We start from the raw sequence: 19125 nt of genomic DNA, 5'->3' as shown, positions 1-19125 counted from the left end.
GCTATACAGCATGCCCGTCAATGGTGGGGCAAAAGAGAGGGCACGCACAAGGGGCCAGATTCTGAGGAACGAAGAGCTTGGCTGGAGCTTTATATCACTGGACGAAATTACAGAGATAGAGATGACATGAATAGATTTCAACATATTCAACATTTAAAATTTGCAGTGTTGGGGTCTGGGAGCCAATGGAAGTCAGCCAAGGACAGGGATGATGGATGAGTGGGCCTTGGCATGGTAGAGGAGGATGAATTCACCAAGCTCACAGCCACAGTGAATATTGTTTGTGAATTTGGTCGGGCTATATTTGTGCAGTGGGATGGCCGGAAACCCGATTGGAGGGATTCAAACAGGGTGGGAGAGATGGGTCGGGATCTAGGAGGTAACAACATATTCAAGGACTTTGGAGAGGTTACAGATGGGGCGGTAGTTTACAAGGACAATAGAGTTGATCATGCAGAAAACAAATGCAGGCAGCGGAAGGAGCGTGCGGCAAACTAGACGCCCCACCCACCCTTTCTTCAAACGACTGTAACAGAGACTAATTCCTGTATTGGGCTGTACAGTCACCTGAGATCTCACTTTGAGTGGAAGCAAGTCTTCCTCGATTTTGAGGGATTGCCTATGATGATGATGATGAGTTGAGAGTGGGGTTGATGAAATGTTATCCTTTCTTTCTCGCTGAGATTTTCTGTATTTGTTCAGTCCTTGTTCTTTGTTTTTGTGTATTAAAGATAGCAACGATGTCTTTTTCCACGTAGCTCCCTGTCGTAATCTAGTTCCATGAGCTCCAGCTTGTTTTGCTCATCACCAGAGTCCAAGTTAATGAGACCATTGTGTTGTGTGTATTGTATTTATAGGGAAACTATTGCTGAGGGCACCTGTGGCAACCAGTTTGTGATATTTGATGACATCCCATTGTATTGGGATGCCTGGGACATCATGGACTATCATTTGGAAACAAGGTAAAGTCCAGAATAATCATTATAATCAGCATTAACCTGTTCAGACCATGCACTTCTGTGCCATTCTAAGGAGAAGTCATTTATCGTTAGCCAGAACTGACAAACTTCTGTGCTTACTATTCTACAACTAGCTGAGAGGAGATATCTGGCATAGGAATAGGAGGAGGCCATTGGCCCCTCGAGCCTGTTCCGCCATTCGATGAGATCATGGTTGATCTGCGACCTAACTCCGTATATCCACCTTTTGCCCATATCCCTTAATACCTTTTATTAACGAAAAGCTATCTCAGATTTAAAATTAATAATTGATCTGACATGAATTGCTGTTTGCGGAAGAGAGTTCCAAACTTTTATTATCCTTTGTGTGTCGATTTATTATCCTTTGTGTGTCGAAGTGTTTCCTAATTTCATTCCTGAAAGGTCTGGCTCAAATTTTTAGTCTATGCCCCCCCCCCCAAAAGTCCAAGAATCTCCAACCAGTGAAATATTTTCTCTCTATCTATCCTATCTGTTCCCCTTAATATCTTGAAAACTTCGATCTGATCACCCCTTAACTTTCTAAATTCTAGGGAATATAACCTTAATTTCTATAATCTCTCCTCGTAACTTAACCCCTGGAGTCCGGGTATCATTCTGGTAAACCTACGCTGCACTCCCTCCGAGGACAATATACCCTAAGGTGTGGAGCCCAGAACAGTGCTCCAGGTGTGGTCTAACCAGGGCTTTGTACAGCTGCAGCATAACCTATGACCCCTTGTATTCTAGTCCTCTAGATATAAAGGCCAGCATTCCATTAGCCTTTTTGATTATTTTCTGAACCTTTGAGCAGCCACTATTTTTAGCTTTTCATCATTTAGAAAGTACCCTGTTATAACTTTTTTAGGTCCAAAGTGGATGACCTCACATTTGCTTACATTGAAACCCATTTGCCACAGTTCAAACTATCAATATCCCTTTGTAATTTTATGCCTTCATCTACACTACTTACAATTCCCCCTATCTTTGTATCATCGGCAAATTTGGAAATATGACTTTCTATGCCATCATCTAAGTCGTTAATAAATATTGTGAATAGTTGAGGCCCCAACACAGACCCCTGCAGGACACCACTAGTCACATCCTGCCCATTTGACCCATTATCCCTACTCTGTCTCCTGGCGCTCAACCAATTTCCTAACCAGGTCAATGGGCTTCTACCTTAGATAATAGGTTTTTTTTGTGGGACTTTATCAAATGCCTTCGGTAAGTCCATAGAAATAACATCAATAGACATTCCTCTGTCCACTGCTTTAATCACTTCTTCAAAAAAGTCAATCGGATTTGTCAGACATGACCTGTCTTTCACAAATCCATGCTGGCTCTCTGATCAACTGGAAAGTTTCGAGGTTTTCAGGCACCTTATCTTTAATTATAGACTCTTAGCAATTTCCCGACAACAGATGTTAGGCTAACTGGTCTATAATTCTCTGGTTTCCCCCTCTCGCCATTCTTAAATAGCGGCGTGACATGCTCAGTTTTCCAATCTAAAGGAACGGTTCCTGAATCTGGAGAACTTTGGAAGATTATATTTGGGACATATGCAATGTGCTCACCTACTTCCTTTAAAACTATGTTCTGACCCTGGGGATTTGTCACTCTTTAGTGCTATTTTAGTGTCCGCTGTGGCTCAGTGGGTAGCACTCTCGCCTCTGAGTCAGAAGGTTGTGCTCAAGTCCCAGGAGTGGCACTTGAGCACAAAAAAATCTAGGCTGACACTCCAGTGCAGTGCTGAGGGAGCACTGCAATGTCAGAGGTGCCGTCTTTCGGATGAGATGTTAAACCGAAGCCCCGTCTGCTCTCTCAAGAGGATGTAAAAGATCCCATGGCACTATTTCGAAGAAGAGCAGGAGAGTTATCCCCGGTATCCTGGCCAATATTTATTCCTCAATCAACATAACAAAAAAACAGATTATCTGGTCATTATCACATTGCTGTTTGTGGGAGCTTGCTGTGCGCAAATTGGCTGCTGCGTTTCCCACATTACAACAGTGACTACATTCCAAAAGTACTTCATTGGCTGTAAAGCGCTTTTAGATGTCCGATGGTCGTGAAAGGCGCTATATAAATCCAAGTCTTTCTTCTTTCTATTATTTTCTTCATTCCCGTTATCTTAGTTACTTTAATTTTATTGAGTCCCTGTCACCGATTCAATATTAGTTTCCTTGGGATTCCCGGCATGTTATCTTCTTCTACTGACGCAAAGTAATTATTCAACATGTCCACCATTTCCTTATTATCATTGACAATATCAGCGCTTTCAGTTTTTAAGGGGCTGACCACCCTCCTTTTCCTAATGTAACTGTAAAAATTCTTCGTATTGACTTTGATATCTCTTGCAAGTTTCTTTTCATACTCTCTTTTTGTAGCTCTCACTATCTGTGACCCTTTGCTGTTCTGTATCAAAGTTAAAATTCCCCATTAAATCCACTCTGCCTTTGCAACATGCTTGTCTAATCTCTGCATTTATACAATCTAGCACTTCACAGCTGCTACCAGGGGGCCTATACACAACTCTCGCTACTGTCTTAAATCCTTTCCTATTTCTTAATTCTACCCATAAAGTCTCTATTGCTTGCTTGCCTCTCTTTATATACTTTCTTATAATGGAAGAGATTTAATCCTTAATCACTAAGTCTAGCCCCCCCTCCCCCCATCATTTTCCCTATCTTTCCTGTCGACCTTATAACCTGGTATGTTTAGTTCCCAGTCCTGACCTTCTTGTAGCCATATCTCAGAAATGGCTACCATGTCATACCCTCCAATTTGAATTCGTGCCTGCGGTTCATTCAATTTATTCTTTACACTCCATGCATTTGTACAAAGAACGCTTTAGGAAGGATGTGAAGGCCTTAGAGAGGGAGCAGAAAAGATTTAAGAGAATGGCCCCAGGGATGAGGGATTTCAGTTAAGTGGATAGACTGGAGAAGCTGAGGTTGTTCTCCTTGGAGCAGAGAAGGTTGGGAGGAGATTTGATCGAGGTGTTCAAAATCATGAGGGGTCCAGACAGAGAGAAACTGTTCCCATTGGCGGAAGGGTCGAGAACCAGAGGGCACAGATTTAAGGTGATTGGCAAAAGAACCAAAGGCAATGCAAGAACAAACTTTTTTTACGCAGCAAGTGGTTAGGATCGGGAATGCACGGCCTGAAAGGGTGCTAGAGGCAGACTCAACCTTAATTTTCAAAAGACAATTGGATAAGTACCTGAAGAGAAAATATTGCAGGCCTATGGGGAAAGGGTGGGGGAGTGGGACTAGCTGAGAGTCAGCATGGGCTCGATGGGCCAAATAGTCGCTTGCCGTGCTGTAACCATTCTATGATTCCATGAACGTTTATTTGGGCCACACACCCTAGCCTGTCCTTCAGCTCTAGCGTTTTACTCACATGTTTCTTTCTTCTCTCTCCTGGTTTAATCACTTTACATCTTTTAGTTTTCCCTTTACTTGTAATGCCTAAAGCACAATTTCTGCCTGTTACTCTACTCTCTTCCCTTTTGTTTGTTTTTGAACGACTATTTGTGCTACACTTTTCACCTGAGCCCTCCCCCACGCCCCCATTTACTAGGGTGGGTAGGGGGAGGGTGTGGCTGTATGTAGGGAGCGTGGAATGGTAAATCTCCATACGGGAATGTTTCCAGTTACCACCTTCCCTTCATGATTCGTTGGAGATTAACCAGGATTACCACTCAGATGGAAAGTTAATTGGCCCACGGTGCAGTCCATCTGAACAGTTACCTCCTGAAGCCTATAGCAAGCAAGACCCTCCTATATTAGTGCTTTGCTGAAAATCATTTAAAATGTCTAGATTAATCTTGCCGACTCTGTTCCTATGCTCAGTCTGCTAAGATGTCATACAATTTCTCAAATGTAAACTTGCAAACGCTGATACAGCAATGGTGAAATAGAGAGACCCTTATTTTTTTGTTTTTGGTCATTAGGAAGCTGGTGTCACAAGTGCTGAAACCTCTGGAGGTAGTATGCCCTGGCGGAGTCAGGGGGAGTGTCCGATTCTCTCTCCGCATCAGTGACACCAGCAAGATCCGCCAGGAAATCATACTCGACGCCTCTTGTCCCTATATTAAGTTTAAAACTGAGGTGAGCAGATTCCGAGGAACCCGAAAGCTTTCTGCTTCCAATCGCGCACTTGACAACCCGCTGGACTGAACGGTGTTTCTCTGCTGTAGGTGGAATGGCACGAAGCGCACAAGTTTCTCAAGGTGGAGTTCCCCACGACGGTGCACAGCCCCAACGCTACGTACGAAATCCAGTTTGGGCACCTGCAGCGGCCAACACACCGGAACACGTCATGGGATTGGGCGCGCTTTGAGGTAGGGATAACATGGAATTGGATAACGCGGAATTGCATCACGCAGGCGCGCCGCATCCCTTCAGCGGTAGAACGGAAAAATGGGCCCAAAAAGTATACGCGATAAAAATCCAGTGTTAATAGATTGGTGCTTCGTTCAGCATTTTGGGATAGTACGAGAATTTGGGATCAGTGACTCAGTACGTAAACCTGGTATAGTACTGATCTATTAGGGAGTGATGTCAGGAAGCACTTCTTCATGCAAAGGGCAGGAGCAACTCTTTTCCCCCAAAAAGCTGTTGGTTGTGGGGGCGGGGGCAATTGAAATTGTCGAAACAGATATTGATGGATATTAGTCAGGTAAGTGTATTGAGGGATATGGATACAAGGCGGGTAGATGGAATTAAGATCTAACTGAGTGACGGACCAGGCCCGAGGGCTGAATGACCACCTCCGTTCCTATGTTATACCAGGAAGGTCGATCCTAATTAGGGCTGAAGTTCTGGATCCCAAAGAACTCCATGGTAAGGCAGTGGTTTTTCGATCTTAATCTTTCTACGCCTCTAAGGTCAAGGAGAAGCTGGGCAGCTACTGCGACTATTGAAAATGAAGCATGAGTGAAAGATGTCCTGCTGCATGTACAAGACATTTATCTGCTAAATGTACATCTTTCAGAAATATATCAACTCTGGATCAGTTCCTATGAACTGGAGGGTTGCTAATGTAACACCACTTTTTAAGAAAGGAGGGAGAGAGAAAATGGGTAATTATAGACCGGCTAGCCTGACATCAGTAGTGGGGAAAATGTTGGAATCATTTATTAAAGATGAAATAGCAGCGCATTTGGAAAGCAGTGACAGGATCGGTCCAAGTCAGCATGGATTTATGAAAGGGAAATCATGCTTGACAAATCTTCTAGAATTTTTTGAGGATGTAACTAGTAGTGGACAAGGGAGAACCAGTGGATGTGGTGTATTTGGACTTTCAAAAGGCTTTTGACAAGGTCTCACACAAGAGATTGGTGTGCAGAATTAAAGCACATGGTATTGGGGGTATTGTACTGACGTGGATAGAGAACTGATTGGCAGACAGGAAGCAGAGAGTCGGGATAAACGGATCCTTTTCAGAATGGCAGGCAGTGACTAGTGGGGTGCCGCAGGGCTCAATGCTGGGACCCCAGCTATTTACAATATACATTAATGATTTAGATGAAGAAATTGAGAGTACTATCTCCAAGTTTGCAGATGACACTAAACTGGGTGGCGGTGTGAGCTGTGAGGAGGATGCTAAGAGGCTGCAGGGTGACTTGGACAGGTTAGGTGAGTGGGCAAATGCATGGCAGATGCAGTATAATGTGGATAAATGTGAAGTTATCCACTTTGGTGGTAAAAACACGAAGGCAGAATATTATCTGAATGGCAGCAGATTAAAAAAAGGGGAGGTGCAACGAGACCTGGGTGTCATGGTACATCAGTCATTGAAGGTTGGCATACAGGTACAGCAGGCGGTGAAGAAGGCAAATGGCATGTTGGCCTTCATAGCTAGGGGATTTGAGAATAGGAGCAGGGAGGTCTTACTGCAGTTGTACAGGGCCTTGGTGAGGCCTCACCTGGAATATTGTGTTCAGTTTTGGTCTCCTAATCTGAGAAAGGACATTCTTGCTATTGAGGGAGTGCAGCGAAGGTTCACCAGACTGATTCCTGGGATGGCAGGACTGACAAATGAGGAGAGACTGGATCGACTGGGCCTGTATTCACTGGAGTTTAGAAGAATGAGAGGGGATCTCATAGAAACATATAAAATTCTGACGGGACTGGACAGGTTAAATGCAGGAAGAATGTTCCCGATGTTGGGGGAGTCAAGAACCAGGGGTCACAGTCTAAGGATAAGGGGTAAGCCATTTAGGACGGAGATGAGGGGAAACTTCTTCACTCAGAGAGTTGTTAGCCTGTGAAATTCTCTTCCGCAGAGTTGTTGATGCCAGTTCGTTAGATATATTCAAGAGGGAGTTGGATATGGCCCTTATGGCTAAAGGGATCAAGGGGTATGGAGAGAAAGCAAGGAAGGGGTACTGAGGTGAATGATCAGCCATGATCTTATTGAATGGTGATGCAGGCTTGAAGGGCCGAATGGCCTACTCCTGCATCTATTTTTCTATGTTTCTATGAGTGCATCTGGCCTTTGTACCTCAGCAGCCACATTAATTGGGCGGTAACTGAGAGAGGTGAGTAACGACACTGAAATCAGAATTTCACAGGAAGCAAGGTTGACTGCAATCAACAGCTTGGATTGCAAACGAGCATGGAGGTGATGCGATTCTATCTTTTGGTTTGAGGTAGAAATGGAGCTTGAACCCTGGTATGTAGAAGACAGGGTGCTTGAATTCTGGCTGCATGCCTTTGTTACCTCTAGACTTGACTACTCCAACGCACTCTCACATTCTACCCTACGTCAACTACAGGTGATTCAAAATTCGGCTACCCGTGTCCTAACTCGCACCAAGTCCCGCTCACCCATCACCCCCTGTGCTCGCTGACCTACATTGGCTCCCGGTTAAACAACGCCTCGATTTTGAAAATTCTTATTGTTTGCAAGGATAAACCTCTCCGCGTCTCTGTCCTTCTTTAAGACACTCCTTAAAACCTACCTCTTTGACCAAGCTTTTGGTCATCTGCCCTAAATTCTTCTTATGTGGCTCGGTGTCAAATGTATTTGTTTTGTCTTAAAACACTCCTTTGAAGCGCCTTGGGATGTTTTACTACATTAAAGGCGCTATATAAATACAAGTTGTTGTTGTATCTCAGAATGGTCCTCCTAAGCTCACTGCAACACGTGATGAATGACCAGGTACTCAGCGTGGCATGGCAACAAAAGAGAGCGCTGCTCAGATCAGTAGCCCAAAGGAAGACCAGAATCTGCGGACATGTCATCACATGAGAATCACCGTGACAGCTAACGTATGGATTGTTGATTTGGGCAAAGAGAAGAAAAGATATACATGGATTGATGACTTTAAAGAATGGCTTGAAGTCAAGAAAATCAACAACAACTGGTATTTATATAGCGCCTTTAACGTAGTGAAACGTCCCGAGGCGTTTCACAGGAGTGTTATGCGATAAAAATTTGGCACCAAGCCGCATAAGTAGAAATTAGCGCAGGTGACCAAAAGCTTGGTCAAAGAGGCAGGTTTTAAGGAGCGTCTTGAAGGAGGAAAGAGAGGTGGAGAGGTTTAGGGAGGGAGTTCTTGAGCTTGGGGCCCAGGCAGCTGAAGGCACGGCCACCAATGGTTGAGCGATTATAATCAGTGATGCTCAAGAGGGCAGAATTAGAGGAGCGCAGACATCTCGTGAGGTTGTGGGGCTGGAGATTACAGAGATAGGGAGGGGAGAGGCCATGGAGGGATTTGAAAATAAGGAGAATTTTTGAAATCGAGGCGTTGCTTAACCAGGAGCCAATGTAGGTCAGCGAGCACAGGGGTGATGGGTGAGTGGGACTTGGTGCAAGTTAGGACACGGGCTGCCGAGTTTTGGATCACCTCTAGTTTACGTAGGGTAGAATGTGGGAGTACATTGGAATAGTCAAGTCCAGAGGTAACTAAGGCATGGCTGAAGGCTTCAGCAGCTGAACTGAGGCAAGGGCAGAGACGGGACAATGTTACAGAGGTGGAAAGTCAACAAGATTGTACAAATCGCTCCAGATCAACCGATGTTCATTATTAAAGCTGCTCACCTGTGGACTGGAGATGGCAGTTGGGGCAGAATATATGGCAAAGCAGGATCCATTCAGTTCCAACACCCGCTTCACTGTTGGCATAGAACTCACGCCTGTACTGATGCTCTTGTGAGCTGCACGTGCCGGATGCATAGGTTTGTACATGGGGAGGGGAGTGATGATTTACCGAGTGCACGCTGCATTCAGAACCCAGTGTTCGCTTGTCTGCATTTGCCGTTGAAAATCAGTAAATCCGCCTTCCGTTCAAACAGCCCATACTGCAGAGCCATCCTTCCACTCACCGTGGTTTGTGTGCTCAATGTCTCAGGATTGGAGAGACTGTGCAGTGAGCATTTACAGGGGGAAAGTAATTTGTCCCGTGTATCCGCATATTTCTGTGTACTTCTACACAAGAACATAAGAAATAGGAGCAGGGGTAGGCCATTCCGTCCCTCGAGCCTGCTCTGCCATTCAATAAGATCATGGTTGATCTGATCCTGGCCTTAACTCCACTTCCCTGCCCACTCCCCGTAACCCTTATCATTCAAAAATCTGTCTATCTCCACCTTAAATATATTCAATTATTATGCGAGAAGATGGACCTTACATCTTCAAGATTCATTCCCCCATAGAAATGTCTAAATCCGCTCCTTTGTGCCCTTTAATTTTTTCCCCCTTTAAAGCAAATGATGAGATGTGGGTGTGCTTTGCAGTGTACCTTCCCCACTTGTTTCCCAGTATAGTCAGGCTTATAGTCAGGGCCATTGAGCTGTCGGCTTTGCTGAAGCTCTTGGTCAGCTTTTGCAGATTTGCCGGGTTACTGTGTATGGAGATGGCTGCTGCCTTCTCTTATTTCATACTTCTGCAAAGAGTTTCTAATTTCCTACTGAACTTGGCTGTGTCCCTAGTTGCTCAGTCGGGCACATCTGAAATGTTTGCTACATTATTCATTTCTTCCTAATCGTGTCGACGTGTGTGTCACCGAATCACATGTCCCAATAATTGGTCAGTACACAGAGGCTGTTGAGGAAATGAAAAAGACCATATTCTGATTGAAGTGGAAGATGTTGCAAGAGCTGGGTATTTAGAGGATAAAAACATCTCTTGCCCTGCGACAGGAGCCGTTTCCCAGAGTGGGCAGATGTCCTGCTGCTGTTGTGGAATGTACGACACCCTAGGCCCACGCTTCTCCCTGTGAATCTGTTATTTTTCAGGACATTTTTGTTGACCCAGTGAGCATTGATGACGTCTTTTGGGAGGAATCATTGGCCTGACACTGTGAATTAAGATGCACTCAAGTCGAAATGACAAGCTCATTGGCTTCATGTGGCTGCTGGTGTTCTGTTCCCTCACAGTTAGGCTCAACAACTCCTCTCAGTCACTTTCCACAATGTTAACACCAAGCTCCACTCTTTTAAACTAAAATACTTTTCTTTGTATGTCAACAAAAACAACAGCAACACAGCGCCTTTTAACGTAGTAACATGTGCCAGAGCTTCACAGGAGCATTATCGAACGCAATTTGATGCCAAGCCACATGAGAGATTAAAACAGGTGACGAAAAAATTGGTCAAATAGGTAGGTTTTAAGTAGCTTCTTAAAGGAGAAAGAGGTGGCGAGCTTTAGGAGGGCCCAGTGCACGACTACCAATGGAGGCCGTGGAGGGATTTGAAAACAAAGATGAAAATTTTATATATCGAGATGTTGCCGGACTGGGAGCCAATCGGTCGCGAGCACAGGGGGTGATGAGTGAACGGGACTTGATGCGAGTTAAGACATGGGCAGTCGAGTTTTGGACGAGCTCAAGTTTACGGAGGGTGGAAGGCGAGAGCGTTGGAATAGTCGAGTCCCGAGGGAACAAAGGCATGGAATGAGCAGCAGATGCAAACAAAGAATTAAGTTACTCTGAAGCCTTTGCAAAGATCAGAATTTTGAGAGTGGTTCTGATGAGATTTTTTAAGTGCACCAGCTAGAAGGCAAGGGATGTTGGGAAATGCAGAACAATAGAAGCAATGCAGACCCTAAAGACCAGATTAACCGGAGCAACACGGCACTATACTTGGAATCGTGCTTTACCAGGGTTAGTCTCTTTGAGCACCGCTGACCTGACCGAGAGTTTATGGAGAAAGAACAATGTTTGAATTTGAATAAGCGTCTTGGGACGTTTTACTACGTTAAAGGCGCTATATAAATGCAAGTTGTTTACAAGTAGCAATCTACTCAACTTGAAACGGCATTTCAAACTCTGAGATTCTAATCTCAAAAAGACTTTAATCCAGTGCGCTCTTTGCTCTTTCCTGACCTGAAACTGACTGCGCCCTTAACTTCGAAGATTATGACCCCATACTTCACTTCAGCGATGGCAATCAATGTTTAAATCCAATTTCCACCCTTCTGCTGCAAACTAGGGTATGTTGGACACCAGCATTCTGTGATACCTCACCCAAGTGCCCGCTCTTTGTGTGTGAAGCTAGTTAGTGAGTGCTGGCAGGGTGACTGACTCCAGCTCAGTCATGCCTTATTGTTTGACAGCTCCAAGCCAACTGAGATTGAAGAAAGAATCATTGATTCTACTTTTAACCATCTGCCATTTCATGCTTTCTTTCTTGCAATTATTCAGCCACTCCTGTGCATGACTCCCATAGCCCATAATAAGTTGCACGTTAATCACTTTTTAAGCAGTCATTCTTTTCCATATGGTTTAAGAATGGGCATTTTATTGTGCTTAATGAATGGAGATTGAACTGACTGCACAAAAGAAGGAATGTGCGTGACACATTCTCCAACTCCTCGCTAGAAAGCACTTGCTGGATGGGCGGTTTGGGAGAAGGACACAATCCTCGATAGGGTCGGGAACAGGGAAAATTCAGGGAGTGTCGCACTCCGAAGGGCGGGGTGGGTGAGAAACACGTGGCATTGCTGCTTGCAGTATTCAATAATATTCGATTGATCCTTTCTATTACTTGGTATTTCAGTGGATTAGCCCCCCTGTATTGCCAGTGATGATCACCTGCTTCAGCGGTTCTTTGTTTAAGAATTTATAACAACACGTTGCTATTAAGAACTAGTTGGTTTATTAGCAAAAGGTTTAACAATCACACTACACGTTACCAGTTCATCCACCAGGCTCACAACTGCATACCTCATCGTGGGTTCCCCCGAACCCGACTGGCTGGGGTTTTATTGAGTCTTGTGAACATCACGTGACTGGCTAAGCCACTCCCAACTCAACAGCCCCACAAATCTGTGAGCATACTCTCGGGAGCTGAGCAGTGAAGAGAGGAGAATCAGAAAATATACACAGCCATTACACACAATGCACAGCACAGAAACAGGCCATTTGGCCCAACCAGTCCATGCCGTTCTTTACGCTCCACAGGAACATTCTCCCTCCCTATTTCATCTCACCTATCAGTGTAACCTTATCCTTTCTCCCCTTAAATGCATCTATGATACCGGGACTAAAAGGTTTAAATTACGTGGGCAGGTTGCGTAGCCTAGCCTTGTATCCCCTTGGGTATGGAAGATTAAGGGGTGACCTGACTGAAGTGTTTTAAGTCCATCCTTCTGGTGGTCAGCTTGGAGCAGGATCGAGGGGCCTACGCTCTGAACCGTAGGATGTGCACAGTCTGGGGAGAGAAAGTAAATTCCTTTCTGCTCCTTTCCCTGACTCAGAGAGGTTCAAGTTCTTAAATAAAGCAGTGTTAAATATTCCAAAAGGACCTCTGGTCTGCCAGTCCTGAAAGTGAGCTGCCTCATAGCAGCAGTGGATAATAACATGCTTTCATTGTCTAGGTGTGGGGGCACAAGTGGGCGGATCTGTCGGAGCACGGGTTTGGAGTAGCATTGCTGAATGACTGCAAGTACGGATATTCAGTGCATCGGAACATAATGACACTATCCCTGTAAGTACTCAGTGAAAATCCAGGTATTGCCGTCAAGGAAATGGCAGTATTGTGATCTGTAAATGTGTCCAAGTGAGTAAATGTACCTTGTTATGTGAGCAGGGATCTGATAAAATACTGCAGCCCAAGGTGATTCTGGGGATGAGGGGGTTGACTTATGAGGAAAGGTTGAGTAGGTTGGGCCTCTACTCATTGGAATTCAGAAGAATGAGAGGTGATCTTATCGAAACGTATAAGATTATGAGGGGGCTTGACAAGGTGGACGCAGAAAGGATGTTTCCGCTAATGGGGGAGACTAGAACTAGAGGGCATGATCTTCGAATAAGGAGCCGCCCATTTAAAACTGAAATGAGGAGGATCTTCTCTGAGGGTTGTAAATCTGTGGAATTCGTTGTTTCAGAGAGCTGTGGAAGCTGGGATGTTAAGATAGAGTTTCTTAACCGATAAGGGAATAAAGGGTTATGGGAAGCGGGCGGGGAAGTGGAGCTGAGTCCATGATCGGATCAGCCATGATCGTATTAAATGGCGGAGCGGGCGGTGTGACCAAAGGACATTAGTGAACCAGATGGGGATTTACAACAATGGTCACAGTTATTTTTTTTTTAAATTCTACATTTATTTAATTAACTGAATTCCTCAGCTGCTGTGGTGGGATTTGAGCTCTTGTGGCCATATCATTAGTCTAGAAATTTGGATTACTAGTCCAGTAACATAACCAGTATTAACCGTACCCCGATGGAGTGCTTTATGCTGAATGAGCGCGTAGTGGAACTGTATTTAGTCATATTTATAAAGTACCATCTCTCTATAGTCACGTCACTGGGAGATATATTGTGTATATGTACATTGTACAGCAGCTCTATTCACTTCACTATATAGCCACTGAATGAATGATCAAGCCAGGAGTGGGAGAGAGGAATGGGGTTGGGATCAGACAGGACTGTGTGAGCTATGCTAAGCTTTAATTTTCTGATGATCACCGGATCTTTGTGCGGCTTCAGGCTGGCCAGCGGATCGGAACCAAGCTCTATATTTTAGGGAGGGAATGAGACATTGTGTGTGCCTGACCTTTGGGTCACAGATACTGGGCAAAACAGCCTGAAATCATCAAGGGGCCCTTGGGTTAGTTGGTGCAGGAGTAACTGAACCAGGCAGAGAGAACTTGGGTGAGAAATTAGAAAGTCAGACGATTGAAACTTCCTCCTGTGCATGGGCTGAGTTTAACAACACATGGTGATATCAGTCTGTACGCCACAGGTTGATGATATAAAAGAAACACTTGTATTTCTATTGCACCTTTCACGACCAATAGACATACCTTTTTGAAGTGTAGTCACTGTTGTAATGTGGGAAATGCAGCAGCTAATATATGCACAGCAAGCTCCCACAAACAGCAATGTGATAATGACCAGATCATCTGTTTTAGACGTTGATTGAGAGATAAATATCGTCCAGGACACTGGGGATAATTCCACTGCTCTTCTTCGAAATAGTGCCATGGGATCTTTTATGTCCACCTGAGTGAGCAGGCGGGGGGAGGGGGGAGGGGGGAGGGGGAGAGGGGAGCCTCGGTTTAATGTCTCATCCGACAGTGCAGCGCTCCCTCAGCACTGCACTATAGTATCAACCCAGATTTTTGTGCTCGGGTCTCTGGAGTGGGAACTGAACCCACAACCTTCTGACTCAAGCGAGGAGGTGCTGCCCACTGAGCCCCGGCTGATACTACATCTCAGTGCTGCATCAGTACAGGGATCGGGACAGAGTGATTACCTGTCTGATTTCAGCAAAGAGGAAGAAAAGTAGACATCAGACTGCAGGTATCAAACACACAGTGCGATACTCTGAAAGATACATTCATTGCTTGATGCACACACACTGTTGCAGTTAAATGTCGATAACTTCCAGTCAAACCCCATCTTCCTGATCTTGTCTTTATTTGCAGTTTACGAGCTCCAAAGGCACCGGATGCCACGGCAGATATGGGCCATCATCAGTTCACCTACGCTCTCATGCCCCACACAGGTAAACAGGCAGCAGTGAGCTGCCTCCTTTCACTGATGAATGTATCGATATTATTATATATGTGCGGGATTTTCACGTTCACGCTAATTGCACAGGGGTGCTGAGAGAGTAAGACTTGCTTGTGTATGAGGCCTTAGCATAAGAACATAAGAAATAGGAGCAGGAGTAGGCCATACGGCCCCTCGAGCCTGCTCCGCCATTCAATAAGATCATGGACTCAACCCACTTCCCCGCCCGCTCCCCATAACCCCTTATCGCTCAAGAAACTGTCTTATTCACTGCTATTCACCATCACAGCTCTCACAAACCTCAAAATGCTTCACAATAAATTATTGTGTAATGCAGATAAATGCAACAGCCTTGCGTGCACAACAAGATCATTCTGGAGGCACTGGTTGAGGGAGGATTGTTGGCCTTGACACAGGGAGGACTCCCTGCCCTTCACATTTGTGCCGTGGGCCAGGAACAACCATTTGAAACAAAGGTGGTCAGACTGGGCAAGAGTTTAATGATTCATCCAACAAGAACACCTCTGGCAATACAGCACTGCAGTGTCAGACCAGGTGATGTGCTCAAGTTCTGGAGTGGTGCTTGAACCCATAACCTTCTGACTTAGGTGGGGGAGGGTGCAGAGTGGTGCCTGAAGGGCGGGAGTGCTAGCACTGAACCAAACAGACGCTTATCGGAGAGGTTGATATAAAATCCCAGCAACTTACAGAAGCAGACTGAGTTTAACATATTCCTAGTAAATAAATCTTTGGACTCTTGTCTAGCTCTCTCAAATTCCCCTCTCCCTGCATTTTGCTCACACTCCTTAGGGACTGTGTCAATTCTATCGAGGTAAATGTCCAATAATGATGGGAAGAGAATCCAGGAACATGGGGATGATCTTATCGAACAGTGGAGCACACTCGAAGGGCCTCCTGCTCCTATTTCTTACTATTTGCACAGTTTTGTGGGTAATAAAGAACACATGGCGTTATGTGAAGAGCCACCAGGTGTTCCTGCTCAACATTTCCCCCAAACCAAATAACTATTTGGTCTCCCATGGTGTTGTACACAGGGAATCAAGACTAAGTCCAGTCTTCAGGTGAAGTGGAGTTCGGGCAGGGACAAGCCGTGTCGATATAATTTGATTCCTATTCTTAAGTCATAAATTCCATCCTTATTTTTTGTATTTTCCATTATAACTTTTTATAACCACATTATACTGGAGACAGTGTGTGTAAAGTTGTCACACTAGAATTCAGTGCTCCCTTATGATTGCGGTGCGACAGCCTCCAATGGGCTTGGGCTCTTTACAATATGACAGTTTTACAGACAGTTCCCATCATAAATGGGGACATAGAAATTTACTCAAAATTTGACAGATAATGTGCAGGGATGTAAGATTTTTAATATACATTAATATATAAATCAAAAATCGGCATGCAAAGTGACATCTGTGTCGAAGTTCCCTGCCTTTCCAGTCCATACTCTTCTGTAGAGTTCTTGTTTTCTATATGGTTAGCCTGGAGGATATTTGCTGGACAGGTCTGGTATCACTCATGCTGCCAGTGGAGTTAATTATGAATCCTAAGCTGCCAATGCATCTCTCGGATTTCTCTCTCACTTGCAACTAGGTACGAATCAGCAATAAAAGTCCATAATGTATGGAGGCTTGTACCAGTGTAGGCACACGGCATGTGACAGCACCTCTAATCCCTATCTCTGTAATCTGCTCCAGCCCAACAATCCCTGCTCCACCACCCACCCCAGATGTCTGCGCTCCTCTAATTCTGCCCTCTTGAGCATCCCTGATTACAATTATTGGTGACAGTGCCTTCTGTTGCCTGGGCCCCAAGCTCTGGAACTCACTGCCAAAACCTCTCCGCCTCTCTATACTCCTTCAAGTCTTAGCTCTTTGACCAAGCTTTTGGTCACCTGAGCTAATTTCTATTTATGCGGCTCGGTGTCAGATTTCTATCTCTTAATACTCCTGTGTAGCGCCTTGGGACGTTTCTCTACGTTAAAGGCGCTATATAAATACAAGTTGTTGTATCTGAGCAACCAGGCTGTAAGGTCTACAGACCTATATCTGTGCAGATAACCTGTATGGATGGGTACAGGAGCTTGTATCTCTGCAGACACAGGATGAAGGGTTACCTGACCTGTAGCAGGGCAAATCACTCTCTATAGAGGAGCATCAGATGTGTTCTGGTGCAGGCAAGTATCATGGAGGGCTAGCATACCTGTTGCCAAAATAGTACATGGAGGGGTAGCAAACTGGCTCTGGTGCAAGCTTGCAGTATAGAGGCACAGTATATGGACCTACATGTAGTTTGTGCTTTGAAAAAGCCTGTGGCTAGGTTGAGCATGTGTTTCATATCTCTAACCGAGCGATACTGATTGGAGATTTGAGTTGGACGCCTAAGCTGGTGGGTTCGAACCACATCAGAACATGTCGGTATCTCTTTTTCTCTGGTCCTACCCAAAGAAGATTTCAATTGTAGTCCTTTGCCCTAACTGGGCCTGCACTGTTTTCCCTGCAGGTTCTTTCCAAGAGGCCGGTGTGATTCAGTCTGCGTATAACATCAACTACCCCTTGCACATTGTACCTGCTGAACCCAGTGTCAGTGCTTCCAGCTCCTGGAGTGCTTTCTCCATCCAGTCTCCGGCTGTCATTTTGGAAACTATTAAACAGGTAAATATAGCAGGAGACCGGTTAAGGCTGACCTCATATTTAAAATCCATTCAATTTAAAGATTAAAACTATGAAAGACTTGCATTTATATAGGGCCTTTCCACCGGACGTCTCAAAGCATTTTACAGCCAATGATGTACCTTTGGAGTGTAGTCACTGTTGTAATGTAGGAAATGCGGCAGCCAATTTGCACACAGCAAGCTCCCACAAACAGCAATGTGATGGTGATCAGATAATCTGTTTGTGTTGATTGAGGGATGACTCCCCTGCTGTTCTTCAAAATAATGCCATGGGATCTTTTACATCCACCTGAGAGAGCAGACGGGGCCTCGGTTTAACGTCTCATCTGAAAGACAGCACTCCCTCAGCATTGCCCTGGAGTGGGACTTCAACCCACAACCCTCTGAGGCGAGTGTGCTACCCACTGAGCCACAGCTGTGTTTTTTGGCTCATGGGACGATCAATTTAAGTCCAACATCTTCCTCTTTCAGCCAGTAGCACAGTTGTGGTTTGAACAGAAAACCTCTTTATGGATGCTGTCAGACTTTGGAGGTCTGGGAAATGAGCAGAGCAAAAATATAGTGGGTATTCCTCAATAATGTACGTAAGCTGTGCTCCAGACTTGACCCTCTGTGGGAGGCAGATATATTGATCCATGTATATTTCTCCCCCAATAGGCTGAAGACAGGAAAAATGCCTTGGTGATAAGGCTGTATGAGTCACATGGCAGCACCGTGGTCACATGGCTGCACACTTCTCTTCCTGTTAAACAAGCAATCTGGTAAGTGGCTGTCATTAATAGTCATCACGATGTTCATTAAGCAGTAATATTGCTGCAGCTTTACTTTTCATTTCTACTCTCTGCAGGTGTGATCTCTTGGAACAACCCATGGCAACCAAGCCTCTCCCCGTCACTGACTTTCAAATCGAGCTTTCCTTCACTCCATTCCAGATCCGCACTCTCCTGCTCATTCTCTGATCGTGTTGCAAGGCAGAGTGGGATTCGTACTGAATCGACATTCATACTTTAGAAATTGTTTCTCTTTAAATATAGAACAATCAAGAATATGGTACAGCATACAGCACTATTTCATGAAATTAAAACAAAATGCCCTTTAAAAAAAAGTCTCTGGCCAGATATAATTTCCCGATGATTTAAAGTTTTCATGTGTGGTAGCTCAGCCTCTTGTATTATACAGCCCAAGGTGCTTCACATGAGTGTTATCAGACAAAAATTGGCACCAACCAACAAAGGAGATTGACCAAGCTTTTGGACTAAGAGACAGACTTTTAGGATTGTCTTACAGGAGAAGTGGAGAGAGAATGCCAGAGGCCAAGGCAGCCAATGGTTAAGCAGAGGTTACGGAGGGTTGGAAAAGCCTAGAGATAAGGAGGTGTATGACCAGAGGGATTTTAAAATGGAGGCTTTTGATGGACTGGGAGCCGAGCAGAGGGGTATACAGGACTTGGGGCGAGTTAGGACACGGGCAGCACAGTTTTG

The 19125-nt window shown here is 44.9% G+C and overlaps 1 protein-coding gene across 2 annotated transcripts in view; it reads left to right on the top strand.

Annotated features, from left to right (window-relative positions):
• The window catches only part of man2c1 (mannosidase, alpha, class 2C, member 1), a 97476-nt gene extending 78727 nt beyond the window's left edge, over nucleotides 1-18749 (top strand). For both annotated transcript variants that reach the window (XM_070865131.1, XM_070865130.1), the window contains 8 exons: nucleotides 858-962; nucleotides 4936-5092; nucleotides 5182-5325; nucleotides 12810-12919; nucleotides 14862-14941; nucleotides 17473-17624; nucleotides 18302-18405; nucleotides 18492-18749. In XM_070865131.1, coding sequence (XP_070721232.1) covers nucleotides 858-962; nucleotides 4936-5092; nucleotides 5182-5325; nucleotides 12810-12919; nucleotides 14862-14941; nucleotides 17473-17624; nucleotides 18302-18405; nucleotides 18492-18603 — 964 coding nt within the window. In that variant the 3' untranslated portion in view covers nucleotides 18604-18749. The remainder of the gene's footprint in view (nucleotides 1-857; nucleotides 963-4935; nucleotides 5093-5181; nucleotides 5326-12809; nucleotides 12920-14861; nucleotides 14942-17472; nucleotides 17625-18301; nucleotides 18406-18491) is intronic.
• Nucleotides 18750-19125: the final 376 nt, after the last annotated feature.

The sequence above is a fragment of the Pristiophorus japonicus genome, chromosome 21 (assembly GCF_044704955.1).
Source record: "Pristiophorus japonicus isolate sPriJap1 chromosome 21, sPriJap1.hap1, whole genome shotgun sequence".
Lineage (NCBI taxonomy): Eukaryota > Metazoa > Chordata > Chondrichthyes > Pristiophoridae > Pristiophorus > Pristiophorus japonicus.
This window is presented reverse-complemented; position numbering and strand designations above follow the sequence as displayed.